This window comes from Scleropages formosus, chromosome 14 (assembly GCF_900964775.1).
Source record: "Scleropages formosus chromosome 14, fSclFor1.1, whole genome shotgun sequence".
NCBI lineage: Eukaryota > Metazoa > Chordata > Actinopteri > Osteoglossiformes > Osteoglossidae > Scleropages > Scleropages formosus.
Window position 1 is genome coordinate 5,583,420 of NC_041819.1, and position 24,560 is coordinate 5,607,979.

The 24,560-nt window shown below is 44.1% G+C and overlaps 1 protein-coding gene and 1 long non-coding RNA gene across 4 annotated transcripts; both read right to left on the reverse strand.

The window, feature by feature from the left end:
• Positions 1–335: 335 nt before the first annotated feature.
• On the reverse strand, positions 336–4,111 carry LOC114912179 (uncharacterized). Of its 3 annotated transcripts, none has more exons than XM_029257770.1 (3): positions 4,051–4,111; positions 3,840–3,924; positions 336–3,280 (listed from the first exon to the last, which is right to left on the reverse strand). In XM_029257770.1, the coding sequence occupies exon 3, from the start codon at positions 3,278–3,280 to the stop codon at positions 689–691; it is 2,592 nt and encodes an 863-aa protein (XP_029113603.1). In that variant the 5' UTR covers positions 3,840–3,924; positions 4,051–4,111; the 3' UTR covers positions 336–688. The 3 variants fall into 3 exon arrangements, with proteins under 3 accessions (XP_029113603.1, XP_029113602.1, XP_029113604.1); XM_029257769.1 differs by having other exon boundaries at positions 336–3,283; XM_029257771.1 differs by having other exon boundaries at positions 336–3,283; positions 3,840–4,082.
• A 16,508-nt stretch (positions 4,112–20,619) lies between these two features.
• Positions 20,620–22,047, reverse strand: LOC114912173 (uncharacterized). The gene is made up of 3 exons (XR_003798129.1): positions 21,998–22,047; positions 21,792–21,871; positions 20,620–21,235 (listed from the first exon to the last, which is right to left on the reverse strand). It is a non-coding gene; the product is annotated as an uncharacterized LOC114912173 (long non-coding RNA).
• Between the last annotated feature and the right edge of the window lie 2,513 nt (positions 22,048–24,560).

The following is a 24,560-nucleotide window of genomic DNA, read 5'->3' on the forward strand; positions in this document are numbered from 1 at the left end:
TCTGCGACTGCCGGCCGGCCTTCTCAGGTATTGCTGTAGATAGACAATGCTCAACAGCAAGAAATTTAGTAATTTATAACAAACTAATTTAATCTGCTTTGGTATAGAGGTGCAGGGGGTGCAGTGGGTTGGACCGGGTCCTGCTCTCTGGTGGGTCTGGGGTTCGAGTCCTGCTTGGGGTGCCTTGCGGCAGACTGGCGTCCCGTCCTGGGTGTGTCCCCTCCCCCTCTGACCTTACGCCCTGTGATGCCGGGTGGGCTCCGGTTCCCCGCGACCCTATATGGGACAAGCGGTTCAGAAAGTGTGTGTGTGTGTGTGTGTGTGTGTGTGTGTGTGTGTGTGTGTGTGTGGTATAGAGGTGGGAAAAACAAACACAGCTAAGTGGAATTACATTTTGAAGTGAAATTCCTGAATAAACATGCAAGTCTTCAGTCTGGACTTGAAGACAGACAGGGCACTTCTGACTGTAACAGGTAGACTATTCCACAGTTTAAGTAGAAATACACACGTGATGATTGCGCATACTGTACTTGCATAGAACCACAAAACAACAATAAGTAGTAAGTAAGCACACTAATACCCAAGAAAGCGGAGAACAAAGTGAGGTCAAAGCCAGCATATAGTATAGTGAGAAGGCACAGAGCAGAGAGTTCAACGCTACTAGGTCAATAAGAAGGGACCCCTCCCCCTAAACCTTCTTTCTTTTAATGTCTTTTCTTTTCTGCTGTTTGTCTTTCTGCCGCCTAATCAGCTCCAATCTCAGTTCTTTGCGAGTCACCCTTTTCCTGTCTGTTTGTATTCGTCCCCATCGTACAGCCTTTTCCAGCACAAGTTCCCTCCTTTTATCGTCTAGTTCCTCCAGGTACTCCACCGTCTTGTTCTTGCAGGCTCTCATCCGGGCAGAGAGAAAACTGACCGTGGCATGCGGTGCCTTTTTCTGAAAAGCACTAAACATCCCCATTAACTCTTCTGAATCCATGTTGTGACATCTAACGGAAGCGGTTTCCTCCCGAAGCTTTTCTGTCACTTCTAGCGTGAAGTACTTGGCATACTGGCGCTCAAGGACATCAATAGTTGCTTGAAGACAAGAAGACATCATGGGAACAAATTGGCGATGATGAGGCATTGCCCTCAACTTTGCTAATGTATTGCCCAACACAATCTCTTGCCCAAAAAAATCCTCCGTGGATGACAGAATCTGAAGAGGGTCCTGCAACATCTCCTTGAGTCTCTGAGTGGCCTGCTTGACCAGTTCTATGCCATCAACATGACTTATCCCAGAAACCACTGGGGTGTACAATTTAGTCATCCAGGGACCTGTCAGGTGCTTCCCAATGATTCCTAGGACCTGAAGTTCCACTTGAGCTATTTCACTTGAAAAATCCTTGCAAAGGCTCTCTCTCAAGTTACGCTCTAGCGTTGTGCCATCTTTCAACAACTCCGAAAATACCTCATAGTGCTCAATAAGTACACCAGCACTGTGAAATAACACGTGAAATCGATTGCCCCTGTAACGAGGTAGAATGCCCCTCGGGAGTTTCTTCTGATCCAAAAAAGTCGCAAAACCACGGGGGTCTCCCTTTCCGTCCTTGTAACGAAGTTTGCTAAAGGACAGTATGACATTTGCTGCCATACAGTCCCCGCCGTACACATTCCCCTCAGTTTCTTCAACTTTCTTCAACGCAGACGTACATGCTGTCGCAATCGAATCCAGGGGGTGCAAGTGGCAGTTCATCTCGTTCAGCGTTTTCCCCCACTCGCTACTTACGAGACGGACGGCCGCGTGATTGGTCGCACATCGGTCAGTCATCGTATTCGATATCTTCTCAATCAATTTTGCCCTAGTTTCCTCGAAGTTTGTCCCTTTAGTAAAGAAAACATAAGTGTGGGCCAAGTCATCTACAGTTTGGCAGATATGATTGCAGTAGTCTTCTGCTGTTCCTCCTGCCAATTCATCCACTGCAGCTGACATACTGTCATGTTCAGTACTAAAATGGATTTCGTTGACATGGGTACCTTCCTGGGTAGTTGCATCAAATCCCAAAGTCACATTATTATTAGCCAATATCATTTCAGCCGTCTGCAGTTGAGAAATCACTCCTAATTCCTGGACCATCAACTCAACAGTGCTCCTTTGGGGTACAGTTTTGAGCTCAATTCCATCATGCTTCGCTATACTCTGTAAGACTACTGGTATATTTGCCGTCGACACTTTACTACTTATACAGTCATATACTTTCATTCTCATGGCTGATGAGTACGTCTTTCTATTAACTTTTGGCCCCTTAGGATGTTCTGTGGTTGAAGTCAGGTCTTTAACTCTTTGCTGAAGAAGCAGGAGTTCATGAAGAAGTTCTGATATCACATTGTCCTTCTCCGTCATCTTTATTAGGACTTCATTATATTCTGCCACAGAAACAGTCTTGCTGCTTTTTCTTCTTTTAAGAAGTTTTCTGTGCGTATCCTTCAGTTTTTTGTTGTGATTTCTCTCTTTCTGTAATTCATGGTAGAGGACATTCGTATACAACATATCCTTTAGTTTTTTAATCTCTTTATTTCTTGTCTCAACTCTATTCTTTTGCCTCTTTATAGCTTGGTTTATGCACCTTCTTGGGGTCTGAAGCTGTCTCCTCAATTCTCTCACTTTTTCTTGGTATCTCTTCTTCACTCTTCTGTGGGTTGATGACATAAAATCCAATTGTTGTTTCATCTTGGCTTCTTGAGGAGTGAGCGGGCCACGTCGACGACTCCTTGAATTGGCAGAGGACCCTGGATCAGAATGAACTTGAAGGTGACTGTCTGGCGTTCTGGTCATTGTGTCAGAATCTGTTTGTTCAACAGTTAATTTCTCATCAAAAATTCCAGGTGAAACAACAGGAACTTGAGGAACTGGCAACTGTGCAACAGGAACTGTGAACTCAGGATCAACTGCCTCAGTGAGGTCAAACGGTTCATCACATATTGCTGAAAACTGTTCAAATTCTTTTGGGTCAGTGAGTTGTTTATACTTATTCAATGTTGCTGTCACAACCACTCTTTTATCAGAACTCAGGGACTTCCTGAAAGAAAAGCCCTCAGATGAAAAATGTGTTTTTAATTGTCTCGCTGTCTCAGCTCTATTACTTCCCGCTGCAGAGACGTACAGATGTAATACATGTCCTTTTTTCAACTCAGTGCTGGTAGCAGGAAGTGTTGAAAAATTCTCGTTCAGGTGCCGTCTTCCCACACCCGGTTGGGCATGTGCATTGACAATGAGGTTGCGTCTTTTTTTTGGAGGCATCTTCTAAGAAGATAAATGGTGAACTGAATTAGGTGAATTTCTAGACAGGTCAAAAATCTATGATCCAGATGACCTCAGAGAAAATAATTAAGATATTGGGTACAGGGTTGTTATAAAACCCAAATTAATTGCAATTCACCAGATTTCTAGCACAATGGATAAACCAAGGAACAACAATCAAACATTTGCATTCCCCGCCATGATAGCACACTGACTTGTTTGAAGGAACGCATTTCAGCCTGGGTCCAGGCAAAACCCCCCTAAAACCCCCTCTTTTTTTGAAAGACAAAGAAGTGGGACAAAGCCCACTCGTTTTGTGGGACAAAGCCTTCTGAATTAAATTAGAAAATGCCAAAACCCCCAATTTTCTCCTGTTTCTGCACAAGTCTTAATGCCATCATTTAATTGGATAAAATAATATTATACAAATTGCAATAAAATTAATTATGCATTTCCCAGGTTCAGAAACAACTTTAAGTTAATAAATACTGGACTGATGCGAAACTTCATCAACATCTACAGATTCTATAGGAAAATATTATATTAAATTCCTACTTACCTCAGAAAAAAATCGGGTCGATCAAACTTGGTAACCTGACCTGGCTGAGGCTGAAGAGTGGACCAAGCCACAAAGTACAAGATATCTTTAAATAAAATAAAATAAAAATTCGATTACTCAGGTTTTTTATAACACGAAAGTGGAGCGATGCGGTTTTCAGAGTTAGAAAGCGCTTTTTAATTCAAACGGACTCGCAATGTATGCTACTCACTGCTCAGCTGTAGTATCCCGCTTCCCACGTGCCACTGCACAGCAGACTCGTTTGTTCTCGCTCTTACGTGTTTTAGCGTACTACAGTGACGTCACTTCACTGTCTACAGTGCCCCTGAAGCCCCATTCCACATGTACTCGCATTCCGCGTTTCCGTAAAGTCCGATGGGCTGTATCCTTGGTCTCCTCGGTTTTTTCCCCCAGCGCCAGGATTCATTTGATCAAGCCCGGCGGTGAACGGGTTAAGGAGTGGGGGGCTCGCATTCCTCCTCTCCTGCTCGCCATCATGAACAAATGAACTCTCGGGCAATGAAATTTAAATCCCACAAAGGAGAAAAAGTTCTCTGCTTCGAATCAGACACAACCAAGCGTGGAAACGGCTGGACGACACTCCCCCATGTTTGTTCCTCGGCAGTATTATCATGCTAAAAAATGTTAGCGTTAATATATCGTATCATATAGTATACGCTACGTTACTGTACAGTTTTATCCCATGATCTTCCGCTCGACTGTCCGCCGTCGTGGGAACGTATAATTTTAATGTCACTACAGTACACATCAGCAGCATAATGCCATGAAGATGTGTTTGCAGGATCAGCAAGTAGAGAGAAACCTCCCTGCACGAATGAAGACAAACCAAGTTCCTTTTTGCACATAACGCACATCCAGACCTTTCAGCTACACAGTCAGTACGGAATGCCATCGACTATTCTATTTGTCCCTGGAAGTAGCACTAAAAATAGCCGCCAAATACGTTTCTGCTGGAATTTCATTATCTGCATAGCTGCCATAGTGTATATTAATTGAGGGATGTTTTTAGCCGTAAGAAATTTTGCCATGACCTCGCTTGGCAAGGAAGGAGAGGGTCGTTTTACTCCTGCGCTTCCTTCTCGAAGTCGGTTTTTATTCTCAATCTTCATTCTCTTTCTATACTATATATATATATATATATATATATATATATATATATATATATACACACATACATATACACACACACACACACACAACATACTTTTTGGTGAACCGATAGATGTCCATGTTATAGAACACATACATATAACACATAAGGAGTAGTGTGTGTGTGTTCATACTGTGTGTTTACTGTATATACCGTGTACTGTACTGTGTATATTTATTGTTTATATATTTATTGTTACTGTGTAGGTAACTCTGAGTTGTTTCAATGTAACACCGTAGTCCTGGATGAACGTTGTTTCGTGTCACTCTACTGTACCAGCTGTATGTGGTTGGAATGACAATAAACTAAAGCCACTTTGACTTTTGACTTTGTTTGTGTAACTGCCATGTCCTGAAGAGACTCTGTGTTAGGCACCCTTGTCAATTTGCAAGTATCGACTGTTAACATTAATAGTCGCCTAGTATAATCTGGTATCTGTAACGGAACTGTACCGATTGACGGCGCGCGATCCTGTACACAGTTTTTTTTATTATTAATTAGCTTCATTTAATAAAGTTATCAATAAATAAAATAAAATACACAACCAAAAACAAACATCAATAAATCCACAGTCAAACGAACCCAAAACCATTTTCCTATAGTTGGGCAGCAATATTACTAACCATTACATAAAATACATTATCAAGACAGTGAAACTGGGGTCGCGGGCAGTCGGGACGTCCGGTCGGACCTATAAAGTTTCTCCATTACGGGTAGTCTTTGGAGGCACTGCCAGTTTAGATCCTGAGCCTATTGTCGAGCTCCTTTGGCTGAATTCGGGCCCAAATGTCTTCCTCAAGGCCTAACATCACTCATGTTCCCCTCCTCTCTAACAAAGCATTATATAACACTTTGTGCTTCAGGGGGGTATCTGCGTCAGTGTCTGTCGGAATGATCTTGCTCCATTTCACCATCTGTTTGTAGTGATCTGGCAGAGACTCGGCCTTTGGTCCAGCATTAGACCACGAATTCACCAAATGCCGCAACGGGAAAGACAGCCAGAGGCGAACAAAATGCTGGTGTGGGTGTTCCAGCGGAGCTGCCAGATGGAAACAGTGCTGCGCAAAAAAGAGGCAATCAAATTTTAGGGGGAAATCAGGGACCTCCCCTTCTGCCCCTGTTCTTCCCTAGGTACATCACCTCCCTCCTCACAAACTCATGCTTCCCACCCCATACTATACCAAACACGTCTTTCACAAACCCTTTCCTTAAATTGCGAGGCATGTGGTAGACATGAGCCAAATACAGTAAGGTCGGGAGGACGTCAACTTTCAAGATCAGTACTTTACCCAGGAAGGACAGGGACCTTGCCTTCCACAGCCCCATCTTCCACCTAGCTATCGCAAGACACTCCTCCCCGTTGATCCAGGCTACTCCTTTTGAAAGAAAACTCACACCCAGCACTCTGAGGGGACTGCTATAAAGCGAGAGACCACCAAAGGTGTTTTTTCGCGCTCCCCAGAATCCAACGTACTTTACCTCTGTCTTCCCGAGGTTGAGCACCGAACTCGAGGCCCTACCGAACGTCTGAGTCAGGTGCAGTGCCTGGGCAAGTGAGCGGTCGGAACATGCAAACAGGACTGTGTCATCTGCATACTGGACCAACTTAACAGTCCTACCCCTGTCTCCTGGAATGAGCAACCCATCTATTCCCAGGTGGGCCCGAACTGCTGCTGCCAACGGCTCCACGTACAAAATGTAGAGGAGGGGAGACAGTGGACACCCCTGTCTGACCCCACTCATCCGCGGCAACCACTCCCCGAGAGAGCCGTTAATAAGAACCCGGCTACCAACCTCGTTATAAAGTGTTCGGACCCACCCGAGAAAGGTGGGGCCCAATCTCGATCCGCCCAAAACGTTAAACATAAAAGTATGGTCCACCCGATCAAACGCCTTCTCCTGGTCCAGGCTGACCAGTGCTAGAGAAATTCTTCAGTCCTCCACCTAGGCGATCGCGTCTCTAATAAGATGTAAATTCCAGACTGCTGAGCGCCCGGGAACCCCGCACGTCTGGCGTTCACGGACCAGGAGGGTCATAACCTTCATCAGATGCTCGGTTAGGATTTTAGCAATTAACTTTACATCAACACACAGCATGGTCAGGGGCCTCCAGTTGCCCAGGTCGGCTCTATCGGCTTTCTTATGCAACAAGGATAAAACCCCCGACCTCATGCTGTCCGTTAACTTACCTCGGGTCAGCACTTCTTCCACAACCTCAGGGAAAACAGGGCCCAGGACATCCCAAAATGTGGAATAAAATTCCACCGGCAGTCCGTCCAAGCCTGGGACTTTCCTCTGGTTCATTCTGGAGAGCACCTCAGACAGTTCCCCCAGAGTGATGGGTGCCTCTAGGCAAGCCTGGGAATCAGCCGGGAGGGTCGCCTGCAAATGCTGTCAAAAGGAATCCCCTGTGACAGGGTCAGTTTCCCTTACGTTAAAAAGAGTTTCATAAAATTCTGTAGCAACCTCAATCATCCAGGCCGTATCCTTAACCAGCTCTCCTTGTCTAGTTCGCAAAGAAGTAAAACCCATATCATGTTGAAAGCCCCTCATTTTATTAAAGAAAAAGGAGCAACATTTTTCGTCTTGCTCCAATTCTCTTATCTGGGCTCTTGCAAGGAGAGCACTAGCTTGCTGGTCATATAGTCACCTTAATTCCGCCTTTAATTCCGCTTCTCTGTCGCTGTTCAAATCTTTTCCATTATTTATGGTGGGAATAGAGCTTTCCCAACTTTTTCTCCACTTTCCGCATGGCTCTGCAAGATCGAGCCCTCCTACAAACACAGTACTGCCTAGTAATGATTCGCACCTTCGTTTTGGTGGCTTCCCACCAATCCGAGACAGAGCTACAGAAAGATTTGAGCTCCTTCCATAACTTAAAATGTTCATAAAAAAGGTCCCTGTACTCTTTCTCCTTTAAAACATCTACGTTCAGTTTCCAGTACCCAGGACCGTGCAATGGGAACTCTATGGAAACCGTGGCCTCTACCATCAAATGATCCGTTGGCTAATAAGGAGAGAGATGAACCCGCTTGAAAACAACAGAGTCAGAAGCTAAAATATAATCCAGGTGACTTTGTGCTCCTCTACTATTAGACCAGGTAATGCCCGGATGATTGGGGTTGCACACTTTAAAACCATTCGAAAGATCAAATCTGAGCACAAAATTCTTAAAATGTTTAATGCTAACATCCTCTCTACCCTCCAGATGTATATTAAAATCACCCCCAATTATTAAGTATCTATTGCAGACACAAAAGGGGGTCAACTCTTCTAAAAATGTGGAATGTGGCCTCTACCGGAACGTAGACACACATCGCATGGATGAGCTGTCCACTCCCAGTACTCTACCCTGTAGAACTGTAAACATGCTTACATTCTCAAAGCTTCGTTCACCAAAGAGAATGCCAACATCTGTTGAGTGGACGCCACCTACACTCCAGTATGATCTACCTTTCCTCCAACCCAAAGAGAAAATGGCCACATCCCACTGGTCTCGAAGATGGACTTCCTGTAAAAAACATAGCTGGAAGGCAGAGGATGCAAGCTGACCAAACACTGCTGCTCTTTTCAAGACATTCTTTATTTGTATGACGTTTAAGGTTAAAATGTTAAAATCAGCCATAAAAGGGGCAAATTAAATAATTAACCAACCATAAGAACAATAAAAACCCTACTAAAATTCGTTAAAAACAGATTTAAAACAAAATCATTCCCCTCCCGACATTTCTATTATACTCTGAAGATCTGCAGCAACATATGGCTGCTCATTAATATCATCATTCTGGTCTGAATAAAGAGGGGAACTCATCACACTGTAGGGGGGTGCAGTCACAACCGGCCAATCCGTATGGCTTCCATCCCCTACCAGCAACCATTGATCTCGGTCCTCCTCCATCTTTGCTGCTGGCTTTTCTTCTTTCCTGCTCACCCCCTCCTCTTTTCTGCTCTTCTTATATTCCTTTGGAGTAGGGCCTTTGCTCCTTTTCCGATTTGTATCCTTTGAGGTACTCTGGGCTTTGGTGGGCGAGGTCCTTGGGGTCACAAACATCAGGTGTTCCTTCTCTACTGCTAACTCTGCATGCACCTGCACCTCAGAAACATTAGATTGAACAAACATTTCTTCCTCCCTTCCGCCAGACACCCAGCTCCCTGACACAGCGTCGGCATAGGTGGGTTTCCTCTGAGAGCAGGTGCAGGAAAGATGATCTTCTGCCCCGAAGATATTACACCTGTGTGGACCTTTACGATCTCTAGCCATGTGACCTTCCTCCAAACAGTTATTGCACTGCATATTGGTGCACTCAGCCCCCGTATGCCCAAACCCCTGACACACTCGACAGAAGGGTGGCTGGTTAGAATAAAATAAATAGCCCTTGCTTGTGCCCAAATTAAACGTAGCAGGTGGGTGGCGAAACCCATCAAAACCTTGTGGATCAGGGAGCAAACGGACCCGAAACTGTCTTTTCCCATTCCAAAAACCAAGTTCATCCTTCATGTCTTTGTGACCGGGCAGAACTTCAATATACCTCTGTAAAAATTCTTGTATCGACTCCGCCATAATAAAAGGGTTAAAAACATGCACAGTCACTATGCGCTGGTTGTTAACCCAGCGGTTCTCAACATCAAAGAATTTCAATGCAGGATGATCAGCGAGGGTTCGGCAACTCTCAATCACCTTTTTAAAACAAAGTTCTGTAGTTAAAGTGACGTCAAAGAACCACAGCAGGTTATTCCGTTGAATGCAAATAATGTCCTCCACAGTAAGACCGAGGAGACCAAAAATTACCTCTTTTATAAAGGTAAGTCGGTCATGGAAGTCTCTGTCTTCCTCCTGGGATCTCCAATAAAAATGGTCCTCCATCTGCTGCCTGCATTCCATTTGGTGGAAAAGAAGTTCTGCCAGGGTCCATTGTTTTCGCCAATGGTCTGTCGGCGTTCTTCAGTGGTGAACCCATCAAAGGTTCCTCCCTTGCAGATGGAGTCCTTCTTGGCGAAAGCTTCATGTATAAACTAACATAAAACTGATAAAGGGATTTAGGAAACAAAAAACTCCAGCTCACCCCATGACAGCAGCGGTCATGCCACCTACTAGACACGCATTAGGATCGCTGGGCTACCCAAAGAAAATAAAAGCCTTCCAGAGGATAAAGGATCACCCCATGCCAACGGCGGACAAGCCACCTACTGGTCACGCAGTAAGATCACCTCTGTCCCCTCTAAGCTCTGCAGCAGCACCTGTGGCAAGAAAGCGGAAAACAATCTTAGCCAAAAGGCCAAGAACCGATACTGAGAAAGGGAACCCCGTACACAGTTACTTACTGCAGTACACTGGCTGGTGTATGAGTGAAGCTTGCGCTTTCGGCCACTTCTGCCCCCTTTATTCATCGCGGACCGAACTTCCCGGCGGGACCGCTGGGGAGGGAGGGAGGGAGGAAGGAAAGGAGGGACACCGCTCACGACCGCTCACACGCGTCACCTGGCTGGCGCTCTCACCTCGGACCTCCACGCGGCGCACGGCTGCGCGCCGGACCCCTGCAGCTTCCTCTGGAGCCACCTGCGCGGCGAGAAGATGGAGCTCGTGCTGCCGTGTGGCGTGATCGCGGGGCTCCTGGCCAGTGAGGAAGGACAGCTCCCAGGGGGCCCCCCGCTTGGCAGCGCGCACGTCGTAGTGGAAGACGGCGGACGGGGACACCTGGAGCGGGGTGGACGGGCTGGAGAAGGACGAGGGTTTGAACCTGGGCGCCTTTTCCGCGCAGCTCCAGCCTGGAGGAGGACAGGCAGTCGAAGAAGCTCTGCACCGTGCACAGGGCACCAGCGGCGTCCCCCGAACATGCTGCGCACTCCGGCGGCGGCCTGGAGAAGCTCTCCGGACGGCCCTTCAACCAAGGTGTCGTTGGACCGCTGCAGTGACATCACCACCACCTCCGTCCGAGACCCACGAGTTTATCGCACTCAGTAGACAAATCTGACCATCAGCGGTCCGGTCCTGTTTGACTAGTGGGTCACACACTGGGATCCCATCAGAACCAAAAAGGACTTGGACCGATATCAGAGATGTTTTAGGAATTTAAAAAAAAAAACAGCACTGACTGTAGTAAAGGTTTCCCTCTGCAAAGAAATGAGTAATGTAATAAAACAGCCTTGTTTTTCAGGCTTCTGAAGACATCATTAAAAAAAGTAACTGGAAAAATAACACTTACCAAAAGGCTCCTATTAAAGAGCAGCAAATAAACGCAAATCATGATCACGTTAGGAGAAAAAAAGGTGTGGTGTCCGAAATGAAAGTGCACCGTTCTTTAAAGGTTTTACTTAAACAAAGCACTGGAACACTTGAAGTGCACAAATAAAAGAGTTTTATCAAGAACAGCAACTCGTGTCACAGTCTCACTTCTCACCCTGGCATCTCTCCGCTTCGCGCAAAAAAGTCTGCGTTATACATACAGTGCAATTCAATTAAGAAATAACCAATGACAATTATCCTTTTTCAACTTACACCCTACAGGCTGGCAGGAACCTCTCTTTTACAAAATTCTCAATGATTTATTCTTGGTTTAAAACACCACACCTCCTCCCCTGTAGCTTCCAATCTCTTACTAATCCTTAAGAAAACACACACTTTCTGAACCACTTGTCCCATACAGGGTCATGGGGAACTGGAGCCTAACCCGGCAACACAGGACACAAGGCTGGAGGGGGAGAAGACACACCCAGGACAGGACTCCAGTCCATCACAAGGAACCCCAATGCAGGACTTGAACCCCAGCCCCACCAGAGAGCAGGAACAGGTCCAACCCACTGCACCACTGCGCCCCCATTCCTTAAGAGAACAATTATTTACAATCCTTATCAACCTCTAACCAAAACAACCAACACAGAATTTTGTTTTGTTTTTCTTTCTTTGGTTACAGGTTGAAATTTTCCCTTATGACTGTGGTTACATTATTTTCTTTACCAGTTCAACCTTTGGGGAGCACGCCTGCTACGAACCGGACGAGCTTTCACAAAAATGCTTTCAGTGGTGGATGAAGGTGATGAGGACAATACCAACAAGGGCGGCACTGCTTCAGGTGCTGACTCTGCCTCCGATTCAGTCGCAACTCTTTCTGATACGACAGTTTCACTGCCATCCTTAACATCCATGTCAATGTCACCATAGTCCCAGTTTCTTCCCTTGTAAGGAACCCAACCATGCTCAACATCACCACTGTTACACATAGATTTACTACTCAACATCTGATTCACATGTCTCTTTACACAGTTTCCGTTCACATCAATCATGTAAGTTACTGGATCCAGCACTTTTGAAATGATACCATTCAACCATTTCTCCCCTCCCCTGTAATTCTTTACCAAAACATTTTGCCCAACAGTAAAGGTCCTGACTTTACAGGGTGTCTCAGTTTTGGCAGGGCTCTCATACTTCAGAGCTTGTGAAAAGTGTGGCTTGATAAGATAATCGCATACAAACTGATCTCTTGAGAAGTAATTCTGCTGGTGTCTTGTGAGTAGTACTATGAGGTGTGTTGCGGTAACTGTAAAAAAAAAAAATTAGCAACACAGTGTTGAAGCGTCCTACGCCCAACTGTTCTCTTCTTTGCAAGTGTTCTTTTTAGATTCTGCACCAACCGTTCAGCCACCCCATTTGAGGCAGGATGATACACAGGAGATGTAGTATGTTTTACCCCATTCAGCAGTAAGAATTGTTCAAATTCTCTGGATGTAAACTGGGGTCCATTATCAGTTACTACTTCCTGAGGAAGACCGTAAGATGCAAATAAATTTCTCAGCACTTCGATCGTCTTTGCTGAAGTAATTGATTGCGTACGAACAATCTCAGGCCATCTAGCATAAGCATCCATTACCACCAAAAACAACTGCTGGTGATCCTCAGCAAAATCTAAGTGGATTCGTTCCCAGGGTCCCCATGACCATTTCCATGTATGTACAGGAACAGGAGCAGGCATGCTACGCTGCTGCTGACACACGTCACGCTGACTAACTACATTCTCAATGTTCATATCAAGAGCAGGCCACCAGAAAAAACTTCCGGCCAAAGATTTTATCTTTACCATACCCCAATGACTGTCATGAAGTTATGCCAGTAGTCTGTCATGCAATTTTTCAGGTATTACTACATGATACCCCCAAAGACGACAACCATTTTCCATGGAAAGTTCAAATTTCTTAGAAAAGTACGGCTTAAGTGCTTCTTCGGATACATGCTTTGGCCAACCACACATTACATATTCCTTAACCCTTTTAAGCACAGGGTCAGTCTCCATTTCTCGTGCTATTTCGTTTTCAGTGACAGGTAATTCTTCAAGATAAGACACCCTATACACTGGATTGGACCTAATAGCGTTATTGTCGTTCATGGGTAGTCTTGACAAGGCATCAGCATTTCCATGCTGTTCTGATCTCTTGTACTGGATTTCATACTTGTATGCAGACAAGATCAAGGACCATCTCTACATCCTAGCTGCAGCGAGACAAGGTACCCCCATTTTAGGACCTAGGATTTTCAGCAGTGGCTTATGATCTGTTACTATGGTAAACTGTCTACCAAACAGATAATCATGGAATTTCATTACTCCAAATTCCAGTCCTAAAGCCTCTTTTTCAATTTTGAGAGTAGTTTCTCTCAGTTTTTGTTAGCATCCTTGAAGCAAATGCAATAGGCCTTTTGCTACCATCACTCATTCTGTGGGAAATTACCGCACCAACTGCTACAGGAGACGCATCACATGCTGAGACTAAAGGTAACTCAGCGTTGAACTGAATCAGAACTTGAGTGGACATCAAATGCCTTTTTGAATTCTCAAAAGCTGCCTGACATTTCTTTGACCATTCTCAGTTCACATCTTTATGCAACAACTCTGTCATGGGCTGTATGATGGTGGAAAGATTAGGAATGAACTTGGCATAATAATTTAGCAGAGCTAAGAAAGACCTGAGTTCCGTCACATTTGTGGGAACTGCAGCGTTTTCTATGGCATCTGTCTTTTCTTTCATGGGGTGAATACCCTCCGCATCAATGACATGTCCTAAGTAAGAGATGCTACTTTGGAAAAAAGAGCATTTATCTCATCTGACTCTGACATTATATGCTTGCAACCTCTTTAGAACTCCTTCTAAAGCTTTCATATGCTTTTCAGTGTCACTTCCTGTGATCAAGATATCATCAAGATAACATATTACACTATCCATGCCCTGTAGTACTTGATCCATAATTTTCTGAAAAATGACTGGAGCACTAGTAACCCCATAAGGTAGCCTATTATAGGTATACAACCCTTTTGGTGTATTTATGGTAGGATATCTTTTGGAGCTTTCCTCTAGTGGTACTTGTTGATAAGCTTGAGACAAATCTAATTTAGTGAATCTCTGACCTCCTGACAACTTAGCAAACAAGTCCTGTGTTCGAGGTAAAGGATACTGCTCTACTTCCAACCAAGGGTTAATAGTAACCTTGTAGTCACCACATATCCTTACACTGTTGTCCTTTTTGGGAATATACTCAATGGGTGCTGCCCATTCACTGTAACTTACAGGAGAGATTACACCTTCTGCTTCTAGCTTGCATAGCTCCTTTTGAACACTATCCCTCAAAGCATAGGTAACAGTGTGTGGCTTGCAAAATTTTGGCACTGCCTCTTTCACTACATGGAGTTTAGCACTTATTCCCTTAAGCATCCCTAAATCTGACTGAACACTGAGGAATATCTGTCACACAACTGCTCAACTGTCTCACTAGTCACTATGTTTATGCATGACCAATCAAGATTCAGGTGACTAATCCAGTCTACCCATTAGAGAAGGCCCATTACCTTTTACAACCATCAAGTCTACAATCATCATGTGTGTTTGTTCCTTATTTTTCACTCTTACTGTGATTTTACCCTTAAGCTCTAAGGACTCTTTACTGTATGTTTTCAAAACACAGTTAGCTGGAGGTAGTTTTACCTTGTAAAATCTACGGTGGTACAATTTTTCTGAAATCACAGAAACAGCTGCCCCTGTATCTACCTCCATTTTCACTCGCACATTATTGATTTGGACATAAACATATGGTTTGTTTACTTAGTGCACATTCGTGTCAATAGCAAACAGTTCTTTCCCTTGTATGTCACTTTCTCTGTAAACATCACTGACTTGTGACTCCTTAGTGCGGTCAAGTCCGACCTTCTGTAGCTGGAGTGCATCGCAATCACCTCCGCGTCCGCGCTCGTGTGCGATGCAATCCGATGCATGGAGTTTGTTGCTCCTTGCAGTTAGCGGCGGTCTCGGATCCAGCGAAATGTTGTCCTGTAACGCGGCGGAATGTGCTGCATTTAACAGATGGTCTCTTAGCTCAGCACTTTTCATGCCACACATGAATCTATCGCGTAAAGCCTCATCTACAACCGATCCAAACTTACACGTCGCCTACAATTTTCTCAGATTCGCAACGTACTCACTTATCGATTCACCATCCAGGTGATTCCTGAAGTGAAACTTCAACTTGTATCTCTCCGCAATGAAATTTGTCCGGGGCACGTAGTGATTTTTCAACAGCTCAATTAGCTCTGTGAAAGTCTTTTGCGCTAGTTTTAAATGGTGTGCGTAAGTCCATTAGCAAACTGTGAGTCCTTTCCAATCGTCAGAAATACCACTTTCGTCTTTTTGTCGGTGACTTTCAATCCATTTGCCACAAAATACAGTTCGAGCCTTTCCAAGTAGGCATCGAATTGTTCCTTACTTTCGTTGAAGTGGAAGTCCTCTGGCTTACCGAAAGTCATGATTTTCGACCACCTCTGTTTGCCGTCATTCTTCAGCACTCTCTGTCCCAGGGCCTGGCCTCACCGGAGTTACTCATAAGTCTGTTTCTTCACGGTAAAACATTCCATCCTTGTCGCCAAAACTGTGGTGTCCGAAATGAAGGTGCACCGTTTTTTGGAGGTTTTACTGGAACACTTGGAGTGCACAAATAAAAGAGTTATTAAGAACGGTAGCTCGTATCACAATCTCACTTCTCACCATGGAACCTCTCCTGCTCCCGCGCGAAAAAGCCTACGTTATACATAGTGCAGCCTATAACAATTCCCGCTTCAATCAAGGAATAATCAATAACAATTATCCATTGTGTACGTACACCTTAGCTGGCAGGAACCTTTCTTTTACAAAACTTTCAATGATTCGTTCTTGGTGTATAACACCACATAAGATATACCAGGTTACGACGGTATCCAAGAAAACATTAAAATCCTGCTCTGCCAGTTATTTATACAGCTACAGATGTATAGTTTTTTGTTGTAATAAACTAAATCGTCGTGTATCACTTTGTGTCTTTGACGGAATGGGTGAAATAGCGATTGAGGAGAGCACCATCTAGTGGTGAATGTCTCCAGCATTACTCGATTCCGCTTTATTTTACTGCGCTTCATTGGCATGACAAAGATTTTATACACTTACTTCCAAATGGTTTATGAAGGGCTTTAGGAACATTTTCTGACGAAAAAAAACGGTACATAAACGTAGCAGTAAGCAGTAAAAGTAAACTGATATCAATAGCAATAGTGTACTGATAATCCATAATAATAGTGAGGATGTGGATGAGTGCATTCACTTCCCCTTTTTGTGGCAAACGTGTACATGCTGTGCTGCGAATTTCAGTCTCTTCTTTCTCCTAATAAAAACGTGAGCAAGTCATCATCCCTGAGATTGTGGAGCTCGGCACTGGTATTTACGAACGTACGGAAGTATTTCTCTTTGATTCCTTTATACCTGTCGCCGCATTTTGTTGGTCACAGTTAGAGCACAGCTGCTCCTCTCTGGGTAAGCAGGACTGGGCTGTGAGGTCTCACCTTGCTCTGTCATCGGTCACCACGGTAAAGTAGGCTGCGGTGGTGCACTGACTGTTTAGGCCCAAATAGCACTCCAGTTGACTTTAGGCTTCTGCTGTCGGGCTCCGATGGGTCCGATATTCTTTTTGTTTATTAATGATTTGGTGGGGCCAGATTTTTCCAGTTGGGGTTTGAGTGTCGCGAGGGACACTGTTGTTACTGCTCTGGGACTGGCGAGTCAGATGAGCCTGAGGGGTCGAGCCGGAGGCTGACGGGACTGTACAGTTGCCTCTTAGCTTCTTAGCACCTTGAAGCGATAAGAGATGAGCTCCCTCGTTTCTAGGCGATTCCAAAATATTACGGCTCTTTCCTTTGGATTTTCATCAGTACAAATAAGGGGTTCCATCTAACTCAGCCTGCTGTGGGTCAATAGATGCTTTTCTCTGCACCCTGAGGACATTTAACAAAGCTCTGTAGACAGGATTTGTCCCATTTTTCAAATTCCTCATTGCTGAGCAGACCCCGCCTCCCTCACAACCATACATTGCACTTCTCTTCTATAAATTAATGCTGAGTGGCACAGCATAGGAAAAAGAACAAGCAACAGCTAACTGATAGTGTAGTGGTTACTGGTGCTGCCTTTGGACCAAAAAAAAAAAAAATAGCAGGTTCAACTCCCACCCCTAGCTGTAATATCATTGGGCAGTATAGTCACTCTCAATTGGTTAGTGGAACAGGGAACTAACAGTGTAGTAGTCACAGGTGCTAACTTTAGACCCAAATGTAGTGTCCTTGAACAGTGCATTTACCCTAAATTGTGCATTAAAATTGCCCATTTGTGTAAATGGGTAAATAATTGCAAGTTGCACTGGTGAGAAACAGCTAAATTAGTAAACGTAATGTGAAAGACTGAAATTCGGAGACTTTATTAATCCCAGACTTAAATACGACACAGTTAGAGCAGCATCCAAACAACTGAGTTTATGTTATAGAGCAGTCTTCTCGTGCAGTGACACAGAGCACTTGAACACATGAAAAAAAAAAAAAAATAAATAAATAAAAAGACAATAGTTGACTACAGACTATGGTAACACAAAGCTTTTACAGAACTATAAGTATGCCTACTGGCCACAGAGGAAAAAAAACAAAAACTCCTCCTAAAAGTAAAGAGAAAAAAAAAAACCCCTGAGGGTCAAGTGGCAGTGGCTTCCCACCCCTCCTGGGCATTCTAGGTTAAATAAGAATTTTATGTTTACAAGTAATAATGGCATTCTTGCTGTACGCTAGCTTTATTTCCCAGTTCAGCAAGGTACATCTCGTCAATCACGGCAGTTGGTCTTCGTCTTCAGTCGGCATAGGGTGCACCTGCGACCGCCGGCCGGCTGGTCGACCTTCTCGGGTATGACTGTAGGGAAACAATGCTCAACAACAAGAAATTTAGTAATTTATAACAAAGTAATTTAATCTGCTTTGGTATAGAGGTGGGAAAAACAAACACAGCTAAGTGGAATTATATTTCAAAGTGAAATTCCTGAGAAAACATGCAAGTCTTTAGATTTGAAGACAGACAGACGGGGCACTTCTGACCGTAACAGGTAGACTCTTCCACAGTTTAAGCAAAGATACACATGTGATGACTGCGCATACTGTACTTGCATAGAACCACAAAACAACAATAAGTAGATAAGTAAGCACACGAATACCCAAGAAAGGGGAGAACAAAGTGAGGTCGAAGCCAGCATACGGTATAGTGAGAAGGCACAGAACAGAGAGCGTTCAGCGCTACTAGGTCAATAAGAAGGGACCCCTCCCCCTAAACCTTCTTTCTTGTAATGTTTTTTCTTTCCTGCTGTTTGTCTTTCTGCCGCCTAATCAGCTCCAAACTCAGTTCTCTGCGAGTCATCCTTTTCCTGTCTCTTTGCATTCGCCCCCATCGGACAGCCTTTTCCAGCACAAGTTCCCTCCTTTCATCGTCTAGCTCCTCCAGGTACTCCACCGTCTTGTTCTTGCAGGCTCTCATCCGGGCAGAGAGAAAACTGACCGTGGCACTCGGTGCCTTTTTTAGTAAAGCACTAAACATCCCTATTAACCCTTCTGAATCCATGTTGTGACATCTAACGGAAGCGGTTTCCTCCCGAAGCTTTTCTGTCACTTCCAGCGCGAAGTACTTGGCATACTGGCGCTCAAGGACATCAATAGTTGCCTGAAGACAAGAAGACATCATGGGAACAAATTGGCGATGATGAGGCATTGCCCTCAACTTCGCTAATGTATTGCCCAACACAATCTCTTGGCCAAAAAAATCCTCCGTGGATGACAGAATCTGAAGAGGGTCCTGCAACATCTCCTTGAGTCTCCGAGTGGCCTGCTTGACCAGTTCTATGCCATCAACATGACTTATCCCAGCACCCACTGGGGTGTACAATTTAGTCATCCAAGGACCTGTCAGGTGCTTCCCAATGATTCCTAGGACCTGAAGTTCCACTTGAGCTATTTCACTTGAAAAATCTTTGCAAAGGCTCTCTCTCAAGTTACGCTCTAGCGTTGTGCCATCTTTCAACAACTCCGAAAATACCTCATAGTGCTCAATAAGTACACCAGCACTGTGAAATAACACGTGAAATCGATTGCCCCTGTAACGAGGTAGAATGCCCCTCGGGAGTTTCTTCTGATCCAAAAAAGTCGCAAAACCACGGGGGTCTCCCTTTCCGTCCTTGTAACGAAGTTTGCTAAAGGACAGTATGACATTTGCTGCCATACAGTCCCCGCCATAAACATTCCCCTCAGTTCTTCAACTTTCTTCAATGCAGACCTACATGCTGTCGCAATCGAATCCAGGGGGTGCAAGTGGCAGTTCATCTCGTTCAGCGTTTTCCCCCACTCGCTACTTACGAGACGGACGGCCGCGTGATTGGTCGCACATCGGTCAGTCATCGTATTCGATATCTTCTCAATCAATTTTGCCCTAGTTTCCTCGAAGTTTGTCCCTTCAGTAAAGAAAACATAAGTGTGGGCCAAGTCATCTACAGTTTGGCAGATATGATTGCAGTAGTCTTCTGCTGTTCCTCCTGCCAACTCATCCACTGCAGCTGACATGCTGTCATGTTCGGTACTAAAATGGATTTCGTTGACATGGGTACCTTCCTGGGTAGTTGCATCAAATCCCAAAGTCACATTATTATTAGCCAATATCATTTCAGCCGTCTGCAGTTGAGAAATCACTCCTAATTCCTGGGCCATCAACTCAACAGTGCTCCTTTGGGGTACAGTTTTGAGCTCAATTCCATCATGCTTCGCTATTCTCTGTAAGATTACTGGTATACTTGCTGTTGACAGTTTACTACTTATACAGTCATATACTTTCAATCTCATGGCTGATGAGTACATCTTTCCATTAACTTCTTGCTCCTCAGGATGTTCCGTGGTTGAAGTCAAGTCTTCAACTCTTTCCTGAAGAAGCAGGATTTCATGTTGAAGTTGTGATATCACATTGTCCTTCTTCTTCGTCTGTATTAGGACTTCATTATACTTGGCCACAGAAACAGTCTTGGTCCTTTTTCGGAGAAGTTTCCTGTGCGCATCCTTCAGCCTTTTGTTGCGAATTCTCTGTTCCTGTAATGCACAGGAGAGGGCATTCCCATACAACATATCCTTTAGCTTTTTAATCTCTTCCTTTTTTCTGTTAACTCTGTTCTTTTGCCTCTGAATAGCTTGATTTGTGCACTTTCTTGGGGTCTGAAGCTGTCTCCTCAATTCTCTCACTTTTTCTTGGTATCTCTTTTCATTGCTCTGTGGGTTGACAACATAAAATCCGATCGTTGTTTCATCTTAGCTTCTCGAGGAGTGAGCAGGTCACCTCGACAACTCCTTGAATTGGCAGAGGAACCTGGCTCAGAATGAACTTGAAGGTGACTCTCTGGAGTTCTGGTCATTGTGTCAGAATCTGTTTGTTCAACAGTTAATTTCTCATCAAAAATTCCAGGTGAAACAACAGGAACTTGAGGAACTGGCAACTGTGCAACAGGAACTGTGAACTCAGGATCAACTGCCTCAGTGAGGTCAAACGGTTCATCACATATTGCTGAAAACTGTTCAAATTCTTTTGGGTCAGTGAGTTTTTTAAACTTATTCCATGTTGCTGTCACAACCACTCTTATATCATTACTCAGGGACTTACTGAAAGAAAAGCCCTCAGATGAAAAATGTGTTTTTAATTGTCTCGCTGCCTCAGCTCTACTACTTCCCGCTGCACAGACGTACAGGTGTAATACATGTCCCTTTTTCAACTCAGTGCTGGTAGCAGGAAGTGTTGAAAAATTCTCGTTCAGGTGCCATCTTCCCACACCCGGTTGGGCATGTGCATTGACAATGAGGTTGCGTCTTTTTTTTGGAGGCATCTTCTAAGAAGATAAATGGTGAACTGAATTAGGTGAATTTCTAGACAGGTCAAAAATCTATGATCCAGATGACCTCAGAGAAAATAATTAAGATATTGGGTACAGGGTTGTTATAAAACCCAAATTAATTGCAATTCACCAGATTTCTAGCACAATGGATAAACCAAGGAACAACAATCAAACATTTGTATTCCCCGCCATGATAGCACACTGACTTGTTTGAAGGAATGCATTTCAGCCTGGGTCCAGGCAAAACCCCCCTAAAACCCCCTCTTTTTTTGAAAGACAAAGAAGTGGGACAAAGCCCACTCGTTTTGTGGGACAAAGCCTTCTGAATTAAATTAGAAAATGCCAAAACCCCCAATTTTCTCCTGTTTCTGCACAAGTCTTAATGCCATGATCATTAATTGGATAAAATAATATTATACAAATTGCAATAAAATTAATTATGCATTTCCCAGGTTCAGAAACAACTTTAAGTTAATAAATACTGGACTGATGCGAAACTTCATCAACATCTATAGATTCTAGGAAAATATTATATTAAATTCCTACTTACCTCAGAAAAAAATCGGGTCGATCAAACTTGGTAACCTGGCTGAGGCTGAAGAGTGGACCAAGCCACAAAGTACAAGATATCTTTAAATAAAATAAAATAAAAATTCGATTACTCAGGTTTTTTATAACACGAAAGTGGAGCGATGCGGTTTTCAGAGTTAGAAAGCGCTTTTTAATTCAAACGGACTCGCAATGTATGCTACTCACTGCTCAGCTGTAGTATCCCGCTTCCCACGTGCCACTGCACAGCAGACGCGTTTGTTCTCGCTCTTACGTGTTTTAGCGTACTACAGTGACGTCACTTCACTGTCTACAGTGCCCCTGAAGCCCCATTCCACATGTATTCGCATTCCGCGTTTCCGTAAAGTGCGATGGGCTGTATCCTTGGTCTCCTCGGTTTTTTCCCCCAGCGCCAGTATTTATTTGATCAAGCCCGGCGGTGAACGGGTTAAGGAGTGGGGGGCTCGCATTCCTCCTCTCCTGCTCGCCATCATGAACAAATGAACTCTCGGGGAATGAAATTTAAATTCCACAAAGGAGAAAAAGTTCTCTGCTTTGAATCAGACACAACCAAGCGTGGAAACGGCTGGACGACACTCCCATGTTTGTTCCTCGGCAGTATTATCATGCTAAAAAATGTTAGCGTTAATGTATCGTATCATATATATATACGCTACGTTACTGTACAGTTTTATCCCATGATCTTCCGCTCGACTGTCCGCCGTCGTGGGAACGTATAATTTTAATGTCACTACAGTACACATCAGCAGCATAATGCCATGAAGATGTGTTTGCAGGATCAGCAAGTAGAGAGAAACCTCCCTGCACGAATGAAGACAAACCAAGTTCCTTTTTGCACATAACGCACATCCAGACCTTTCAGCTACACAGTCAGTACGGAATGCCATCGACTATTCTATTTGTCCCTGGAAGTAGCACTAAAAATAGCCGCCAAATACGTTTCTGCTGGAATTTCATTATCTGCATAGCTGCCATAGTGTATATTAATTGAGGGATGTTTTTAGCCGTAAGAAATTTTGCCATGACCTCGCTTGGCAAGGAGAGGGTCGTTTTACTCCTGCGCTTCCTTCTCGAAGTCGGTTTTTATTCTCAATCTTCATTCTCTTTCTATACTATATATAATATATATATATATATATATATATATATATATACACACATACATATACACACACACACACACACAACATACTTTTTGGTGAACCGATAGATATCCATGTTATAGAACACATACATATAACACATAAGGAGTAGTGTGTATGTGTGTGTTCATACTGTGTGTTTACTGTATACCGTGTACTGTACTGTGTATATTTATTGTTTATATTTTTTATGTTTATATATTTATTGTTACTGTGTAGGTAACCGAGTTGTTTCAATGTAACACCGTAGTCCTGGATGAACGTTGTTTCGTGTCACTCTACTGTACCAGCTGTATGTGGTTGGAATGACAATAAACTAAAGCCACTTTGACTTTTGACTTTGTTTGTGTAACTGCCATGTCCTGAAGAGACTCTGTGTTAGGCACCCTTGTCAATTTGCAAGTATCGACTGTTAACATTAATAGTCGCCTAGTATAATCTGGTATCTGTAACGGAACTGTACCGATTGACGGCGCGCGATCCTGTACACAGTTTTTTTATTATTAATTAGCTTCATTTAATAAAGTTATCAATAAATAAAATAAAATACACAACCAAAAACAAACATCAATAAATCCACAGTCAAACGAACCCAAAACCATTTTCCTATAGTTGGGCAGCAATATTACTAACCATTACATAAAATACATTATCAAGACAGTGAAACTGGGGTCGCGGGCAGTCGGGACGTCCGGTCGGACCTATAAAGTTTCTCCATTACGGGTAGTCTTTGGAGGCACTGCCAGTTTAGATCCTGAGCCTATTGTCGAGCTCCTTTGGCTGAATTCGGGCCCAAATGTCTTCCTCAAGGCCTAACATCACTCATGTTCCCCTCCTCTCTAACAAAGCATTATATAACACTTTGTGCTTCAGGGGGTATCTGCGTCAGTGTCTGTCGGAATGATCTTGCTCCATTTCACCATCTGTTTGTAGTGATCTGGCAGAGACTCGGCCTTTGGTCCAGCATTAGACCACGAATTCACCAAATGCCGCAACGGGAAAGACAGCCAGAGGCGAACAAAATGCTGGTGTGGGTGTTCCAGCGGAGCTGCCAGATGGAAACAGTGCTGCGCAAAAAAGAGGCAATCAAATTTTAGGGGGAAATCAGGGACCTCCCCTTCTGCCCCTGTTCTTCCCTAGGTACATCACCTCCCTCCTCACAAACTCATGCTTCCCACCCCATACTATGCCAAACACGTCTTTCACAAACCCTTTCCTTAAATTACGAGGCATGTGGTAGACATGAGCCAAATACAGTAAGGTCGGGAGGACGTCAACTTTCAAGATCAGTACTTTACCCAGGAAGGACAGGGACCTTGCCTTCCACAGCCCCATCTTCCACCTAGCTATCGCAAGACACTCCTCCCCGTTGATCCAGGCTACTCCTTTTGAAAGAAAACTCACACCCAGCACTCTGAGGGGACTGCTATAAAGCGAGAGACCACCAAAGGTGTTTTTTCGCGCTCCCCAGAATCCAACGTACTTTACCTCTGTCTTCCCGAGGTTGAGCACCGAACTCGAGGCCCTACCGAACGTCTGAGTCAGGTGCAGTGCCTGGGCAAGTGAGCGGTCGGAACATGCAAACAGGACTGTGTCATCTGCATACT

Coding starts and splice junctions, on each gene's coding strand:
- LOC114912179 (XM_029257770.1), bottom strand. CDS start 3,280: ATGCCTCCAAAAAAAAGACGCAACCTCATTGTCAATGCACATGCCCAA.